The sequence below is a fragment of the Sarcophilus harrisii genome, chromosome 3 (assembly GCF_902635505.1).
Source record: "Sarcophilus harrisii chromosome 3, mSarHar1.11, whole genome shotgun sequence".
Classification (NCBI taxonomy): Eukaryota; Metazoa; Chordata; class Mammalia; order Dasyuromorphia; family Dasyuridae; genus Sarcophilus; species Sarcophilus harrisii.
In genome coordinates, this window is record NC_045428.1 from 547,626,689 (window position 1) to 547,645,010 (window position 18,322).

Sequence of the window (18,322 nt, forward strand, 5' to 3'; positions counted from 1 at the left end):
AGATACGGCCTAGATGTATGACTATGGGCAAGTCACTTAACCTATTTACCTCAGTTTCCTCTTCTGGAAAATGAGTTGGAGAAGGAAACTACTCTCGTATCTTTGTCAAAAAGGTTCTAAAAGGGGTCTTTTTCTAGATCCCCACTAATCTTCCATTTAAAGATTTGTTTTAGAATTTTTTCAAATCAAACTCACTGGTCCATAGTCTGCAAACAATCCCACCCCCACCCCCACCCCCCTTATTTAGAAATTGGAACATTATTCCTTTTCGCCCTGTGGTACTTCTCCCATTCTAGGTGACCTTTAAGATACATTTTAGGATAGAGAAGTTAGGCAATTGCATTTGCCGATTTTTTCATATTCTGAGATTATATGATTCTGCAAATTGCCAAAGGATAGGATAGCCTAAAATGAAATAGACTTTGCTGCCACCTTCTGGAAATATTTAGTATAGCTATTTTAAGCACTCAAAGGAGATTTAGAGGAGAAAGATTGTTATCTTGGATTCAAATGACCAAGACTTATATTCCAGATCAATTCTGATGGACATGGCTCTTTTCAACAATGAGATGATTAAGGCAGTTCCAATGATCTTGCGATGAAGACAGCCATCTATATCCAAAGAGGACTGTGGGAACTGAGTGTAGATCAGAATGTAGCATTTTCACTTTTTTTTTTATTGTTGTTGTTTGCTTGCATTTTGTTTTCTTATTTTTTCTTTTTGATATGATTTTTCTTGTGCAACACATAATTGTATAAATATGTATACATATGTTGTCTGTAACATATTTATTTTAACATGTTTAACACATATTGGATTACTTGCCATCTAGGGAAGAGGGTGGAGGGAAGGGGGGAAAATTTTGGAATACAAGGTTTTGCAAGGGTTAATATTGAAAAATTATCCATGCATATGTTTTGAAAATAAAAAAAACTTTAATATAAATTTTTTTAATTTTTTTCATTTTAACTTTCAAGTGAGAATCTGAAGGTTCTAGGTGGTTCAGTGAATAGATCATTGGGCTTAAAATCAGGAAGACCTGAGTTTAAATAAGCCTCAGACACTTATTAGCTATGTGACCTTGAGCAAGTCACTTAACTGTTTACCTCAGTTTCCTCATTTGTAAAGTGAAAAGGAAACAGCAAACCACTCCATATATTTGTCAAGAAAATCCCAAAAAGGGCCATAAAGAGTCATAAAACTGAAAAAACTGAACAACAGCAACAATTATGGGCTAAAGGGGGAGAGGAGCTCAGATCATTCTCAGCATGGAAAACATCCTCAACTAATGAAAAGAGATTATCCCTCTCTAATAGTGTCTTAAAGAGTTGCCTGGGCCACTGATTGTCTAAATGACTTGCCTAATACAGCCAATCAGAAAACCCAATTTTTCCTGACTCCAAGACTACCCTTTGATACATTATGCCTTAATGTTGATATGGTCTGTAAAATGGGAGTTATAATACTTATACTACCTCATTCCAGTGTTTTGTCAAATGTAAAAACAAAACAAAACCAAGGCCATCTCATTGCATTGTAAGCTAGCATTATGGAGGAAGGAAGCAAAGGGAGAGTCCAGGGATCTATGGGGAATGATTGGACATTGTGACTGTGAACTCCAGCCCAACATCCTGCAAAGGAAGGCAACCCCTCAATGTCTTCTTCACACAATGTTCTCTGTGCTTTATTCATGGAAGAGATCTATTTATAGATTCTCATAGCATCAGAACTGAAAGGAACTTTTAGGACAGAGAAAACAAGACATCAGGGGCAGAAGATGAAAAGTTAGCTCCCTGAAAGGAGTTTGTGACCAAAGAAGAACTAGAGATCATTGTTGATCACAAAATAGAAAATTTCGATTATGTTAATTTAAAAAGCTCTTATACAACAAAACTAATGCAAACAAGATTAAAATGGAAGCAATAAACTGGAAAAAACATTTTTTACAGCTAAAGATTCTGAAAAAAGCCTCATCTCCAAAATACATAGAGAATTGACTCAATTCTATAAGAATTTAAGTCATTCTCCAATTGATAAATGGTCAAAGGATATGAAGACAATTTTTGGATGAAGAAATTGAAACTTTTTCTAGTCATATGAAAGGGTGTTCCAAATCACTATTGATCAGAGAAATGCAAATTAAGACAACTCTGAGATGCCACTACACACCTGTCAGATTGGCTAAGGTGACAGGAAAAAATAATGATGAATGTTGGAGGGGATGCGGGAAAACTGGGACACTGATGCATTGTTGGTGTAGCTGTGAAGGAATCCAACCATTCTGAGAGCAATCTGGAACTATGCTCAAAAAGTTATCAATCTGTGCATACCCTTTGATCCAGTAGTGTTACTACTGGGCTTATATCCCAAAGAAATACTAAAGAAGGGAAAGGGACCCATATGTGCAAGAATGTTTGTGGCAGCCCTCTTTGTAGTGGCCAGAAACTGGAAACTGAGCGGAGGCCCATTAATTGGAGAATGGCTGAATAATTGTGGCATATGAATGTTATGGAATATTATTATTCGGAAAGAAATGGCCAACAGGATGATTTCAGAAAGGCCTGGAGAGACTTACACGAACTGATGCTGAGTGAAATGAGTAGGACCAGGAGATCATTATATACTTCAACAACAATACTATATGAAGATCAATTCTGATGGAAGTGGATATTTTCAACAATGAGAAGATCCAATTCAGTTCCAATTGATCAATGATGGACAAAATCAGCTACACCCAGAGAAGGAACACTGGGAACTGAGTATGGACCACAACATAGCATTTCCACTCTTTCTGTTATTGTTTGCTTGTATTTTTGTTTTTTCTTCTCAGGTTATTTTTACCTTCTTTTCTAAATCCGATTTTTCTTGTGCAGCAAGATAACTGTATAAATCTGTATACATATATTGTATTTAACATATACTTTAACATACTTAACATGAATAGGACTGCCTTCCATTTAGGGGAGGGGATGGAGGGAACGAGGGTAAAAGTTGAAACAGAAGTTTTTGCAAGGGTCAATGTTGAAAAATTACCCATGCATATGTTTTGTATATAAAAAGCTATAATTTAAAAAAGTAAAAAAAAAAAAAAAAAAGTTAGCTCCCTGTGGGCAGAGACTGTTCCATTTCATAGTATGGCACATAATGGGTGCTTAAAATGCTTATTGATTTTTCTTTTCTTTTTTTAAAATTAATAATATTTTATTTTTCCAAATGCATGCAAAAAGAGTTTTCAACATTCACTTTTGAAAACTCTTGTGTTTCAAATTTTTTCTCCCTCTCTTTTCCCTCCCCCTTCCCACAACAGTAACCAATCTGGTATGGGTTAAACAAATAAAATTCTTCTAAACATATTTCCATATTCACTATGCTGCACAAGAAAAATCTTATCAAAAGGGGAAAAAATAGAGTGGGAAAAGTATGGTATATTGAAGTTCAGATGCTGCTTTTGACACTGCCTGAGGGGCCTTGAAAAATCACTTAACATCCTGATCCTAAGTTTCTTCATTTATAAAATGAAGTCATTGGGCTAGAGATATATAGAGATAATCTGAGTCTCTGAGATGCTTTTGAGCTCTAGATTTAGGATCTTATATCCACAGAATGTAAGATGACGAGACACAGAATGCTAGATCTGGAGGGAACCTTAGAATATAGAATGTTAGGGCTGGAAGAGGCCCTAGAACATAGGCCATAGTGAAGTGGAAGGAAGGATAGTCTAATAGAAAATATGTTGGACTTCAAATAAGAAAAGGCCTGAATCCAAAGCTCTGACATTTTACTAGTTTTATGTGACATTTGGGGTTGTAAATTTAGCTTTCTGAGCCTTGCTGTACCTCGAAGGAATGTTCAGAGTAAAACACTTATTTCAAATATGCAAATGTGTTATTATTAACATAGAATGTCAGAGTTGGAAAGATCTTAGATTTTAAAATGTTCATAAATTTTTTTTTCATTTGAAAACATTTATAGGATTATAAATTTAGAAAAAGAAGGGATCCCAGAGTTCAAACTCCTCATTTTATAGATGAGGAAACTGAAGTCCAAAGAGGTTACATGATAGTCCCATATCACACAGTAAACTTAATGCAACTTAAATTCAAGGCTTCCCAATTCCAAATCCAGTGCTCTATCCATTGTGCCACAGAGTTAGGCTTCATAATTCAGATTGTGTGGCACAGAATAAGATCAGAACTGGGAGAAACCTTAAAACATAGGAAATCAAAGTTGGGAAATAGATTAGAGACCACTTAGCAAATCTAATTTTTTACAGAAGAGGAAACTGAGCTAAGAGGAGGAGGACAACATTCCACAATCTGTATTGATGGGCAGGGGAAGTCAAATTGAGGCTGGAGAGAGAGAAACCACTAAGGACTGATTAAAAATGTAGACAGATAGATACTCAGAGATGGTGAGAGATGAGATAGAGAAAGACAGAGAGAAAGGGAACAAGGGACAGACAGAAATACCAAGAGAGACAAATATGGAGACAAAAAGAGACTGAAAAAAAAAACAGAAGAGAGAGAGAGAGAGAGAGAGAGAGAGAGAGAGAGAGAGAGAGAGAGAGAGAAGAGAGGGGGAAAGAAAACAGAGACATAAAAAGACAGAGAGAGAAGGGAGAGACAGAGAGAGAAAAAGGGAGGGAGGGAGAAGGTGAAAAGCAGGAAGGAAGGGAAGGAGAAGGAGAGATAGAGAAAGGGGAGAGAGACAAAAACAGAGACAAAGAGACAGAGAGACAGACAGAGATAGAGAGACAGAGACAGAGAGACAGATAATATTAACTGATGAGGGGAAAAGAAACCCCAAGTTTGGAGTGAGAATCTTAACTAATTCTCTCTGACCTAATAAGATGCATAAAACACCTAGGTCACCTTCACATCACATCAACCTGGCTTCCTTTCTAATCAGGTTAACACGCTTGTAGTTGAAGGGAATGTTTCAAATCACAGATTCTTCACCTCTTTTGTGTCCTAGATAGACTCTTTAGTCAGACTAGTGAAAGCTGTGGGTTCCTTCTCAAAATTATGCTTTAAAAATAATGAAAGGAAATACTAAATTGAAGTTTTTGTTGTTGTATTTCAATTGTGTCTGACTCTTTGTGACCCCATTTGGGTTTTCTTGACAGAGATACTGGAGTGGTTTGCCATATCCTTCTGCAGCCCATTTGACAGATAAAGAACTGAAACAAGGTTAAGTGCTTGTCCAGAACCACACAACCAGTGTCAGAGGTCAGATTTGGACTCATAAAGATGAATCTTCCTGTCATCAGACCTGCCCCTCTATCCACTGTGCCACGTAGCTGTTCCAAATTGCAGTGAGAAGTCAATAAAAATAAAGGTAATTTTTCTCATCCAAGTTCCCAGATCCCCTGACATCTATAAGAATCTCTAAAATTCAGTATTTTCTGCTATCCTTCTGGACAAAATAGAGAGATGTGGGTTAAATGATGGTATAGTGAAATAGATGGAGAACTGACTGAGTCACTGTACCGAAGCAATACAGATTAATGCATCCAGAGCCAGCAGGAAGGTCTCTAGTGGAATACTCCAGGGATCTAGATTTGGTTGTGTGCTGAATACCTTTTCTAAAAAAGTAAATCAAAGATAGGAATGAAAGCCTGGAAAACATGACTGTCCAATCTGAAGATGATACAACACTGGAAAGGACAGCTAACCAAATGAATGGCAAAATCAAGATCCAAAAAAAAATTTTAAAAAACTGGAACTATGGCCAAAATGTAATATAATAGGAATAAATGTAAGGACCTTCACTTAAGATTGTTTAAAGCCAACTTTTAAAAGAACAGGATGGGAGAGGTGAAACCAGGTAATAGTTTATGTGGGAAAAAATAATCATTTTAGTAGACTGAAATGTATTATGAATCAACACAGTTAACTTCCAACTGTACTGAATATTGCTTCCTTTCCTGCACTCTGGGATCCAGAGACCTCTCCTAACCTCAACCTCCCAGAATCGCTCTCTTCCTTTAAGCTCTACCTTTTATATCAAGCCTATGGATGTGCTTCAAGTACTAATAACTTTCCTCCCAAGATACTTTGTATTTTATAATTTTGTATTTGTTTGTATTTATTGTCCTTATAATCATTCTGAATACTTACATACATATATATCTATAAAGGCAAAGATTTCGTGTGTAAATTCACTTCTCTCTGCCTAGAATTTTTCTTAAGCACCAAATGGGAATAATAATCCCAAATATTCATATTGTCTCCACCATTTGAAAGTAAATTCCTTTAATTGAAAAGTGTTTTATTCTTTGGATTTGTGTTCTTAGTACCTAGTAGAATGTCTGCTATATAGTAGATGCTTTAATAAATGGTTAATAATTGAGTGATGGATGATAACTCTCTCCCCATTCCCCCCAAAGCTCATATGATCTTAGACGATATTAAAAGGGGCAGATGATAGTCCCGCTGTCCTCTATCCTGTTATACTGTCTCTGGAGTGGTATATTCTGTTCTAATTTCTAAATCTCCATGTAGGGCTTCCAGTCAAGGCTGGAGCATTTTGCATGTGATTTTCCTAACAGCTGGAGAAAATGCTGGCTCAATGGAATATCTTTTGGAGAGGCAGAATATTGTAAGAGTTTTAGAAAGAAGAAACATTCTTTATGTTTTCATAGAGTAGAGACATTCATGGTTCTACGCTCTCTTTAGAACCAACTTCAGAGAGGAGAAAAAGGAAGAATCTCTTGCAGACATTTCAAGGAGCCCACATACCTGCAAGAAAATCTCTCAAAGCAATGTTACATCTGTATATATGTTCCTCCTTCCTGAAATGTGGTAAATTGAGAGAATTTTCTATAAGTGTAAAAGGGGACATCTTTTTCTCATTACTTTATTTGCTATGACATTTGGCAAGTGTCTTTTGCTTTGAAATGATATGTCTTCTGGCTGACGGCTGAATGTAAACACAGAAGTAGGGAACCTATGAACTATTTTTGAGAGAATGCTGACCCACATGTTGCCTTGAATCAAGGAAGGAGAAATAGAGTGGGGAAGGCAGGGACTAAGCAAATGAGAAAACTGCATCTCAGAAAAATAAAATGATTTGCCTAAGGTCTCATTGATGTGTTTGAGGTTCAGCATTAAATGATGAGATTGATGAAGGCACACCAAATATTGCTGTTTGGAAACACGTTGGGGATCGGGCACGTGAATTCACAATGGCCATTGTCTTTCGTAAAAGGTGGGTTTATAGCAGGATGAATACAGAGAGGCTTGGAGAGAATTACATGAATTGATGCTAAGTGAAATGAGCAGAACCAAGAGATCATTATATATGTCAACAACGATACTATATGAAGATGTATTCTGAATTTCTTTGACAAAGAGACCTAATTCAGTTTCAATTGATCAATGATGGACAGAAGCAGCTACTCCCAAAGAAAAAACACTGGGAAATGATTGTAAACTGTTTGCATTTTTGTTTTTCTTCCCGGGTTATTTTTACCTTCTGAATCCAATTCTCTCTGTGCAACAAGAAAACTGTTTGGATCTGCACACATACATTGTATCTAGGATATACTAGGACATATTCAACATATATAGGACTGCTTGCCATCTAGGGGAGGGGGTGGAGGGTGGGAGGGAAAAATCGGAACAGAAGCGAGTGCAAGGAATAATGTTGTAAAAAAAATTACCCTGGCATGGGTTCTGTCAATAAAAAGTTAATATAATAAAAAAAAAAGTTGGGTTTATTTGTGAGAAGAGGTTACACACACTGCATACCTCTTAGAATGGCTAAGATGACAGGAAAAGATTATGATGAATGTTGGAGCAGATGTGGGAAAACTGGGACACACTAATACATTGTTGGTGGAGTTGTGAATTGATTGATCCATCAATCACTTTGGAACTATGCCCAAAGAGCTATCAAACCTACCCTTTGAGACAGCAGTGTCTCTACAGAGCCTGACTTACAAAAAGATCATAAAAAAAAAGAAAAAGGACCCATATGAGCAAAAATGTTTGTGGCAGCCCTTTTTGTAGTGGCAAGGAACTGGAAATTGAGTGGATGTCCATCAGATGGAGAATGGCTGGGTAAATTGTGGTATATGGATGTTATGGAATATTATTGTCCTATAAGAAATGATCAGCAGGATAAATACAGAGAGGCTTGGAGAGACTTACTGGAACTGATGGTAAGTGAAGTGAGTAGAACCAGGAGATCATTATACACGGCAACAGAAAGATTATATGGTGATCAGTTCTGATGGATGTGGTTCTTTTCAACAGTGAGGTAATTTAGGCCAATTCCAATAGACCTATGATGGAGAGAGTCTTCTGCGCCCAGAGAAAGAGCTGTGGAACTGAGTGTGGATCACAACATAGGATTTTCACTTTTTTGTTGCTGTTTGCTTACATTTTGTTTTCTTTCTCGTTTTTTTCTTTTTGATCTGATTTTTTTGTGCAGCATGATGATTGTAGAAATATGTAGAGAAGAATTGCACATGTTGGGCATGTACTGGATTGCTTGCAGTCTAGGAGAGAGGATGGGAGGAAGGGAGAGAGGAAGTGTTGGAGTACAGGGTTTTGCAGAGGTGAGTGTTCAGGATTATCTATGCATGTGTTTTGAAGATGAAAAGCTTTAATAAAGGGAAAAGAAAAATGGGAAGAGTTTACAGACAAAGAGATATAATAGACACCAGGCATGCTAAATATGAAATAGATTTGGGAGAGCAATAGGCTTACCAAGGAAAAGAGTTTGAAAAGAATCCATATGCCAGGAGGTAGTACTCCATTGACTAGCAGGTTAAATCCACAGGGACTTAGCGCCCTAAAAGAGTTAATTAGCTATAAGAAGGGGAAAGACACCAGGAGATTTGGGGGAGGGGTGAGGAGAAAGACACCATGAGTCAAAACACCATGATGGACTAATCCCAAAAGGAATTCAACAAAGATGATATGGGTCATAGCCAGATTTGTAAAAAGGGAAATTTACCCTCAGGGATTTGACATAACCTGGATTTCTGACTGGATACAGAAATGTGGGGCTACCCACCCTCCACAGAGAGTAGAATCCTGATTGCTTCAGGGAGTAATTTTATCAGTACTTCAGGCTTTCTCTGCCAATCCCACCTAGGTACCCTGGACCTCATCACCACAGTCAGTCAATGGCAGAGTAGATTGAGACCAGGCCTTCTAAAACTATGATCAGGCCTTCATTCGATGCCATCATTTTTATGTCGATTTTCACTCTACCTCCTGTCTCTACCTCCAGTTCAGAGAATCCTAGAAATGAAGATTTTTCTGCCTTTCCTTCTCCCAGAGTACAATGAGTGCTCAACAAACGTTCATCATTCCCTCTTATCTGATTCTGTGGCCTCTGCTTGAGGAGGAGACTAGCATTGTAGCCTGTGGTCGTTTTTCTGAAACTCAAACAAATTGTGGATTCAGCAGAGCCAAAAGGGTGACCTGGTTTTTTATGTGTTATTATTTAGGTCTATACAAACTAGGAGATGAAAGCCCACCTTTAGGTTGTTATGGGAAAATTATCTTCTCTCTTTGGGTCTTACTTTCCCCATGTGTAATTCAATTCCTTTCAATAAACATGTGTCAAGCATTGTACTAAGCAGTGGGGATATAAAAAAGAGGAAAAAGACAGTTCCTTGCCTTCAAGGAGCTGACATTCTAAAAGGGGAGAAAGCAAACATTTGTTTGTACAAAAACAAGTTACATAAAGGATAAATGGGAAATCATGAACAGATGGAAGGTGCTGGAATTAAGAAGGGTTGGGAAAAGCTTCCTATAAAAGATGGGATTTTAGTTGGGACTTAAAGGAAGCCAGGGAGACCAATAGGTCAGAACAGAAGACAGTGTTCCAGGTATAGGGAGCAGTCAGAGAAAATGCCCAGAACTGAGAAATAGAGTGTCTTGTTTGTGGAACAGATAAGAGGCCAGTGTCAGGAAATTGAAGAGTAAGAGATAGGGAGTAAGATGTAACAAAACTGGAAAAGTAGGAGAGGGTTAAATTCTGAAGGACTTTGAATGTCAAACACAATATTTTATACTACTCCTGGAGGTGATAAAGATGATTTTTTTAAAAAAAAAGTAATAAAAAGTGATTTTTTAAAAAAGCTCCTGGAATCTGAAGGGTGGTGAGTAACAAGATCACCCTTGCATTTTGGGAAAAATCACTTAGTGAATGAATGCAGGTTGGATTGGAGTGGAAAGAGACTTGGGACAGGCTGATCCCCTAGTAGCTATTGCCATAAGTCAGATGTTCAGAGAATGAGAATCTGCACCAGAGTGACAGCAGTGCTAGAGGAGAGATGGGGGCCTATTTGAGAGAGGCTGTGGGAACAGGGAGTGAGGAATCCAGGATGACTCCTAGGTAATGAGTCTGAGGGACTGGGAGGATGATGTTACCTTCTACACTAATAAGGAAGAAGGAGGGAGGGCTTAGGAGGTAATACTAGATGATTTCTAAAACCCCTCCCAGCTCTGACATTCTATATTCTAAGCAGAGCCACAACCAAAATTTTGACATTTGCAGCCAATTGAATTTGGAGAGTAAGGAAAAAAACTTGGGATAACCCATGATGCTCTGAGGCCATCATGTACCATCATCCCATCTAACCTCAGGCTTCCTATGTGGCCCGAGTCCCCAGCCACATCAGCAATGGCAGTTGCAGTAGTATAGTGGTACTGGACTACAGTGGGCTGAGGTGATGTTGAAGGTAGGGCTGAGAAGGCAGGAAGACCATGACATCAGAAGCCCTAAGAAAAAATGCCAGTTGTCCTGTAATCAATAATAGCTCTTGCCTAAAGTCAGTCCTTTTCTCCCTTGTATAGTCTGGATTATAAAGCCAAAATCAAGGAAGCCCCCAAATTCTGTCACAAATTCTTCTGTTCTACTGGGGAATGGAAGGCATGGCCAGGCAACCATTCAAACAAACAAACAAAAACAAAAACATGGTACAAGTTGGCAGTGCCAGAAAAGGCAAAACAATCTTGGGCTGCCTTGAGAGAGGGGTGTTGCTTAAAGTGAAAAAGGCAATTGTCCTTCTGTTTCCTGCCTAGATCAAATCACATCTGAAGTGATGAATGTCATTGAATGGGGAGGGAATAAGCACTGAGGATTTGTTGAAGGAGCTGGAGATAGTTATTCTGGGAAATGGAAGACTTAGCAAGAAACTTCAAAGTGTTGGTTGCCATAGGTTTGACCTCAAAGAAAGAACTGAGAGGGATGTACAGAAGGTACAGAGAGGGATTTTTGTAGATTTGGGCTCTTTGGAAATGGAACACTTCCAAGTATTTCAAAGGTAGAGCAGGCTGCCTCAATCAAGTAACCTCTCCACAAGCAATTGTTAAGCACTTCTTTTATTCTAGGCACTGTGCTAAGCATTGTGGATACAAGGAAAGACAAAAATAGATTCTGCCCTCAAGGAAGGAAGGAAACAAGTATTTATTAAGTTTTTACTGTGTGCCAGAAACTGTGCTAAATGTTTTACAAATATTACCTCATTTAATCCTTATAACAACTCTGGAAAGTGGGTGTTATTATTATCCCCATTTTACATGAAGAAAACTGAAGTAAGTGGATGTTATGTGACTTACCCGAACTAAGTGTCTGAGGGCAGATCTGAGCTCAATTCTTGTTGACTCCATGTCCAATATTCTATACACTGTACCACCTAACTGCTCCAAGAAGTTCATGCTATAATGGAGCAAACAAGAACATGAACATATGAAAGCATATACAAGATATAAGAGAAGAATCTAATTTTAATCTCAAGCGCCTGAGGAACTGGGAAAGATCTTTTGCAAAAAGTGACAGTTGAGTTAAATGTTCTTGAAGAAAAAGAATTCTAAAAGGCAAAGATGAGCTGAGATTGCATGGAGCAAACCTGTACAAAGGCAGGATGGAAATAGGAATGGAGATGGAGATGGAGATGGAGATATAAATGAAGGTACAGAGGGAGTTGAAGATGGAGATGGGGATAAGGATGGAGGTTGGAATAGAAATGTGAATGGAGGGTGGGGATGGAGGTGGAGATAAAGGTGAAGATGAGGATGGGGATGGAGAGGGAGATGGAGATGGGGATAGGGATGAGAATGGGGATGGAGATAGGGATAAGGATGAAGATGGAGATGGAGAGGAAAATTTAGATGAAGTTGGAAATAGGGAAGGAGATGGAAGTGGAGATGGAGAATGGGCATGGGGGTGGAAATGGAGTGACCTAGGAAAGGAACAATAAAGAAGCCATGTTTTTGCCATTGAATCGTAGTTTGTGGAGATGAAGAAAAAGTGAATAGACTAGAAGGTTAAGAAGGGTACAGATGATGAAAAATTTTAAATGTCAAACAGAAGACTTTATAGTTGATCTTGAAGATAATAAGGAGTCACTGGAGTTTACTGAGTAGGAAAGGGTGGTATGCTAAAAACTACAATGTATGAAAATAACTTTACACAGTTAAACAGAAGATAATTGGAAAATGGAAAGATGAATTTGAGAAAACAATTAGAAGGCTATTGTAATAGACCAGATAAGGTGAGTAAAGAAGAAGGAACAAATGTGAAAGGTGGTATGGAGATACAATTTACAGGATTTCTGTTGTTGGTAATGGATTAGATATGTGGGATAAAAGTGAGGAATCAAGAAGCAAAAGAAAACTAATGACTTTATGAGAAATCAAAAAAGAGTAAAGCAAAAGCAAAAGAACAAAAAAAATAGAAGACCATGTGAAATATCTCATTGGAAAAACAACTGACACCCTTTGATCCAACAGTGCCTCTTCTAAGTCTGTATACCAAAGAGATCATAAAAGAGAGAAAAGGATCTACATGTACAAAATTTTTTGTAGTAGCAAAGAACTAGAAATTGAGTCGATGCTTATTAGTTGGGGAATGGCTGAATAAATTATGGTATATGAATGGAATATTATTGTTCTATAAGAAATGACAACAATGTTGATTTCAGAAAAGCCTGGAAAGACTTACATGAAAGATGGTGAATGAAGTGAGCAGAACCAGGAGAACACTGTACACAATAACAACAAGATTATGTGATCACCAACTGTGATGGACTTGGTTCTTCTCAACAATAAGGTAATTCAAGGCAATTCCAATAGATTTGGGATGAAAATGCTATCTGTATCCAGAGAGAGAACTATGGAGACAATTTGGATGGAAACATAATATTTTCATCTTTTGTCTGTTTGTATTTTCTTTCTTGTGTTTTTTTCCCCCTTTTGGTCAGATTTTTCTTGCACACTATGAAAAATATGGAAATATGTTTAAAAGGATTGCATAAGTTTAACCTATGTCAGATTGCTTGCTGTCTTGGGAAGGGAAGAAGTAAGGGAGGAAGAGAGAAAAATTTAGAACACAAAATCTTACAAAAATCAATGTTGAAATCTATCTGTATATGTATTTGGAAAAAATAAAAACTATTCAGAAAAAAAGAAATGTTATAAAGGGGATATTTATACAGATAAGGGTTGAGTTTCTGGGCCTCTGAGGCCCCTTCCAATTCTGAAAATCATTATTTCTCTCATAATGGCTCCCCTCACCTTGAAGGGGACACTTGCTACACTAACTATGATTCTTTAGACCCTAGGAAAAAATGGGATTTGGTCCAGAGGTGGAATAATCCTGAAAAAGTAGAGGCCCCTAGGGTAAGCAGTTTAGGGGAAGAAAATCCTTGAATAATGGGCCATTTAGGAAGGGCCTGTTAAGGACAAAGTATATCCCCTCCAGGCACACTTGGCCAAGTCACAGTCTTGGAGGAGAGAGGGCTCATTTTCACTCTACCATCAAGCATTATGGATTGATAATGTTTCCTGAGCCAGGACCAAGTAGATGTGTTAGTTTCCCCAAGCAGAAGCCCCAGCAGACCTATTGCTTCGGAGTTGCATCATCAGTTGACAGCAGCCATCCCTCTCCATCCTGTTTCAACGGTCATAAAGACCTTGTGAGCCAACAGATAATGCAATCATTGGTGTTATTATATCTCACACAAGATCAGAGCTGTGAGAAAGCTGAAAGGTTCTCCAGCCTAATCCTCCCATTTTACAGATGGGAAAACAGACACAAAGAGAAAAGACTTGCCCATGGTGACATGATGTAAAGAAAAGAATAGTGGTTTGGGACTTACTGTATGACCTTTGGGAAATCACCAACAACCTCTCTGTAAAATTAGATGAAGAGGGATGGGTAGAAAAGATCTACAGACCCTCCCAAACTCCTACAAACTTACATTTTTGCTAAGTTTTATGGTTACAGAGCACTTTATAGCAATTATCTCATTTGCTCTTCACATCAAATTATTCCCATTTTACAGAGAGGGAATATATAGTCAGAAAGTTCAATTGAATTTGTTGAAAGTCACAAAGCTAAACCTTGATAAAGTTGGGACCTGAACCTAACTCCAGTGCCCTTTTCATACATGCCCTCATCATACATACATAATACTCTCATACATCAAATCCCTCAAACTAGTGTCACCATTTCATATTTACTGCTAAACTTTTTTTTTAAATCATCTACAATCAATGAGTCTACTGCATTACTGCCTACTCATTCCTCAACCCATGGAATCCTGAGTTTCATTTCCCCTCCTCTTACTCTCTAAAATCTTAAGTGACCTCCTAATCACTGGGGAGAGGTATGACTAGACAATAATTCATAAAGAAAAAGATCTGAATGTTTTAGGGGACTGAAGCTCAATGGATGTCTGTAATATAACATGACAGCCAAAAAGTTAATGCAATCCTATGGTGTGTTGAGAGGAGTTCTATCCAAAATGGGGAGAAAGCATTGTGTTTTGCCCTGGACAGATCATATCTAGAGCACAGTGATCACAAATGTATTGGGTGCATGTTGTTGTTTAGTAGATTTTTGGTTATGTCTGATTCTTTATGACCCTTTGAGTTCCACCACATTGAAGACTGGCCACCCAAGAATCTACTGTAACCAGCTAGAAGGGAACCCAAGGTTCTCCTCATTTATCCCTCTGTGAGACCCTATCCAAAAAGAACTGACATCTCATTCTTGTTCCAGCTCTCCTTCCTTCTTGAAGAAGAATAGGACTGATCACAGGTGAAAAGAGTAGGTAGGGGGAGTGAGCTCCTTGGTATCAGGAGACCCCACTGAGGTCCAGCTCTGTTCCTTATTGTTTAAGTGATTAGCTCCACAGAGCCTCAGTTTCCTCATTTGTGAAATGAAACCATGACTTGGACCATCTGCCTCCAAGGGCATTGTGAGGGAAAAGATTTATAGCCCATTACATTGAGATTTGGGTTTGGTTTGGCCCAATGGCAGAGTTGTATAATGAATTCAAGGCAGGACAACTTTTCTTCCCACTTCTAAGAAACTTATTATCATCCTGGACAAGTCAAGGAGGTCTCAGACTAAATGTTTCAAAGCAGATGTGAATCAGCTATGGTGAAGGGAGTTTTCTCACCAGATAGTTCCTATCCCCAGTGCAATAAGAAGTTCAAATTAAAAGGGGGCACAGAAATTTAGCCTGTTGATTTGTATGAGGAAGGAGATGCAGAAGGAGGAAAAGGAAGGAACACTACCTATCGGGCAGTGTTGTGAGATAGCACAGCTCTGACCTCCTGCTCCCTCCCCTGCTCCTTCTTCAACAGCACCACCAACAGTGGGCAGATGGGGGCAGCAGCCACCAGCAAGCTGTCCTTGCAGTTCTCCAGAACTCCACCCCAAGCCAGACCAACCCAGGACGCTCAGGGGCCTCAACCTTTCAAGAATAAGCTCAGAACAACTGCCATTCTCTCCAAGAAGGAAGCTGGGTAAGATTGCGCCATTTCAACTGAAAGACTGGAGGGCAGTTTCAAAAGAAGGTGACATCTGCAGTCCCCAGTGGTCTATTGATGCCCCAATTCTGCCCACCCCACACCCTATCCCCCCACAGCCACCCTCAGCTCTGGTTTCTGCTTAGGCTTCTTCTTTACCCCATTCACCCACATCCCCTCAAAATCAAACGAACTGGTACATTGGTAAATGCTCTCACAGCAGGTCCCCCCAAAATCAGGTCAGCAGACTCTAAATCCAAAAGGAAACATTTATTTTGGCTTGCAAGGCAGAGAAAGAGGGCAGTGACTTTAAGCCAGTTTGTCACCCATGAATTGGGGAACCTCCCCTCCCCCAAATAGTCCCAGCATAGGGCCAGTGGCTTGCAGAAAAAATCCAACTATGGCAGTGACCCAGGCACACCCTGCCCGTGCCCCTAAAATAAGTATAGGGATCCACCTTGCCAAGGGCTCCATATCCTTTCAGTCAGACGGGAGGGAGTCTTGGAAAGCAGCAAAGGAAAGATCTGGGAGAGACCCTTGGCCTAAAATGGCTCAGCAGGGAGGGTACAAAGACAGGCTTCTGTCATTCTCCTCCCACCCCACAGTCAAGAAGTCTGGTATAGTGGGAAAGCCTTTAAGAGGCAGATCTGGATTCAAATCCTACTGCCTATCTAATAAAATAAAAGTAAGCTGGAGAGCCACACAGGTATTGGGAAATGCCAAAGAGTCTCCTCCAAAATCATGAACCCAGACCTTTTTAAACCCCAAGGACACAAACAGTTAATACTGGCGGGGGCTTCTTTCCAAACATGACTCCCTCCCTCCAAGCCTCTGGATCTTTACTCCAGAAATTAGCCAAAAGGGATCCAGGGGCTGATAAACTGATAAGAGACTGGAATTAGGCTAGACCTGATTGTCTGCTAGATTGGCCAAGGGAAAAGGCAAGGGAAATCCTCGAAAAGACCAAAGTCCTGGGGCCCTCAGCAGCTCACGGCTCCGGCCTGCTGTTTGCCCCCAAAGTCCCAGAGGCAGTCGAACTCATTCTGTCCCAGGAAGAGCTCAGGCAACTCTTGCACGCGGTCTAGCCCCAACTCCTGTTCCAGAGAAGTCAGCGTCTCCTCGTCGATGAGCTCGGCGTCCACGCAGCTCAAGGTCAGCGCGGGGGGAGCCAGGTCTGGACCCATAGGGCCTGACCAGCACCGCGGGGTGCTCGGACCCAGGGCACATCCGGCAGGGTGGCCCTGGTAGAACGGGTGGAGTTTCTGCCTATGCAGGCTGGCTGAGAGCTGCGGCTGCCGCGGGGGCCCCGAGAAGGGTCCGGGCTGACCCGGGTACATCAGGGTCCCGGGTCCTGACTGCTGGGATCCCAATTGGACAGCTGAGCTGGCCCGGAGGCGCAGGTCCCCGTTCTCAAGGCCGGCCCCAGAATAAGGGTGCGGGAAGCCGTCGGCAGCTGGGGGTAGACTCCGGAATACATGGGGGCCGGTGGGCAGATTTGCCACCCCCACGCGGTGAGCCTGCAGCCCGGGAACTCCGTGGCTCAGGGGGAGCATCAGGGGATCCGTCATGGGCGCAGAGACAAGAGAGAGGCGGGGAGAGGGAAATAGAGGATCCTGCAACGATAGCTGGAGAGTCAGCCCCGGCTTCAGGGAGAGCCCCGCTTAGCCTGGCACTGTTCTGGGCGAGGACTTTGTCCCAGTCCGTGAACTGGACCCCGGGACGGCTGCCTTCACCTAACTTCTCCGCGGGGCCCCAGCCAGGACAAAGGAAGCCCGTGCCGTCCGCTCCGTCACCCCGCAGGACGCAACCGGAGCAGTCTCCTGTAGCTGCAGTTCCGAAAAGCTCTTTTTCTGCTCGCGGTGCAGGTCAGTAAAAGAGCCGAGCCCGAGACTACCGGGGCCGAGACAAACCACCCTCCCTCAGCCCCAAGTCTGCGACTATCCTTTTATATAGCGAGGCGGGATCGCCCCGCCCATTCACACGCTCATTGGACTCTCGGGCCTGGGCTAGGCCGACCTCGGGGAGAAAGGGTCCGCCCCCCCGTCTGCGATTCCTCTCTCAGTTCTCCCACGCAGGTTGGTTTTACGCGAGCTTTACGGAGTCACAGGCGTGAGGAAGTGTCCCAGAAAATCGGGTGCATGACCTTGGTGTGCAAGTCAAGTCCTTTTCTAGGACTCAGTTTCCCGTATTTATAAAATGGGGGATTGCTCTAGCTGGTTTCTAAAGTTCCATCCAGTTCTAAATTCTATAATCCCCGGCTACCCTTATCCGCTTTGGGCAATTGTGAGATCAAAATGGCTGCAAGGGAATGGGTCTGTTTTACACCTAAAGACTTTCAGTGAGGAAACATTACTTTCTTTTTTTAAAAAGCTTTTTATTTTCAAAACATATGCACGGATAATTTGACAACATTGACCCTTGTGTTTCAGATTTTCTCTTCCTTCCCCCCACTCCCTTCCCTAAATGGCAAGCAATCCAATATATGTTAAACATGTTAAAATATATGTTGAATCCAATATGTATAAACATTTATAAGATT

The 18,322-nt window shown here is 40.6% G+C and overlaps 2 protein-coding genes across 2 annotated transcripts in view; one reads left to right on the forward strand and one right to left on the reverse strand.

Annotated features, from left to right (window-relative positions):
* Positions 1 to 15,784, forward strand: part of LOC100923431 (antizyme inhibitor 2) — a 51,384-nt gene extending 35,600 nt beyond the window's left edge. Inside the window, exon 9 of the mRNA XM_031961519.1 lies at positions 15,619 to 15,784. Within this exon, the coding sequence (XP_031817379.1) occupies positions 15,619 to 15,784 (166 nt within the window). The remainder of the gene's footprint in view (positions 1 to 15,618) is intronic.
* Positions 15,785 to 16,032: 248 nt separating this feature from the next.
* On the reverse strand, positions 16,033 to 17,723 carry LOC105749976 (cbp/p300-interacting transactivator 3). The gene has a single exon (XM_031962327.1). It carries the CDS (start codon positions 17,349 to 17,351, stop codon positions 16,764 to 16,766), a length of 588 nt encoding a protein of 195 aa, XP_031818187.1. The 5' UTR covers positions 17,352 to 17,723; the 3' UTR covers positions 16,033 to 16,763.
* Between the last annotated feature and the right edge of the window lie 599 nt (positions 17,724 to 18,322).

Excerpts from the sequence above, each read along its gene's own strand:
- LOC105749976 (XM_031962327.1), bottom strand. The coding sequence starts at position 17,351 with ATGACGGATCCCCTGATGCTCCCCCTGAGCCACGGAGTTCCCGGGCTG.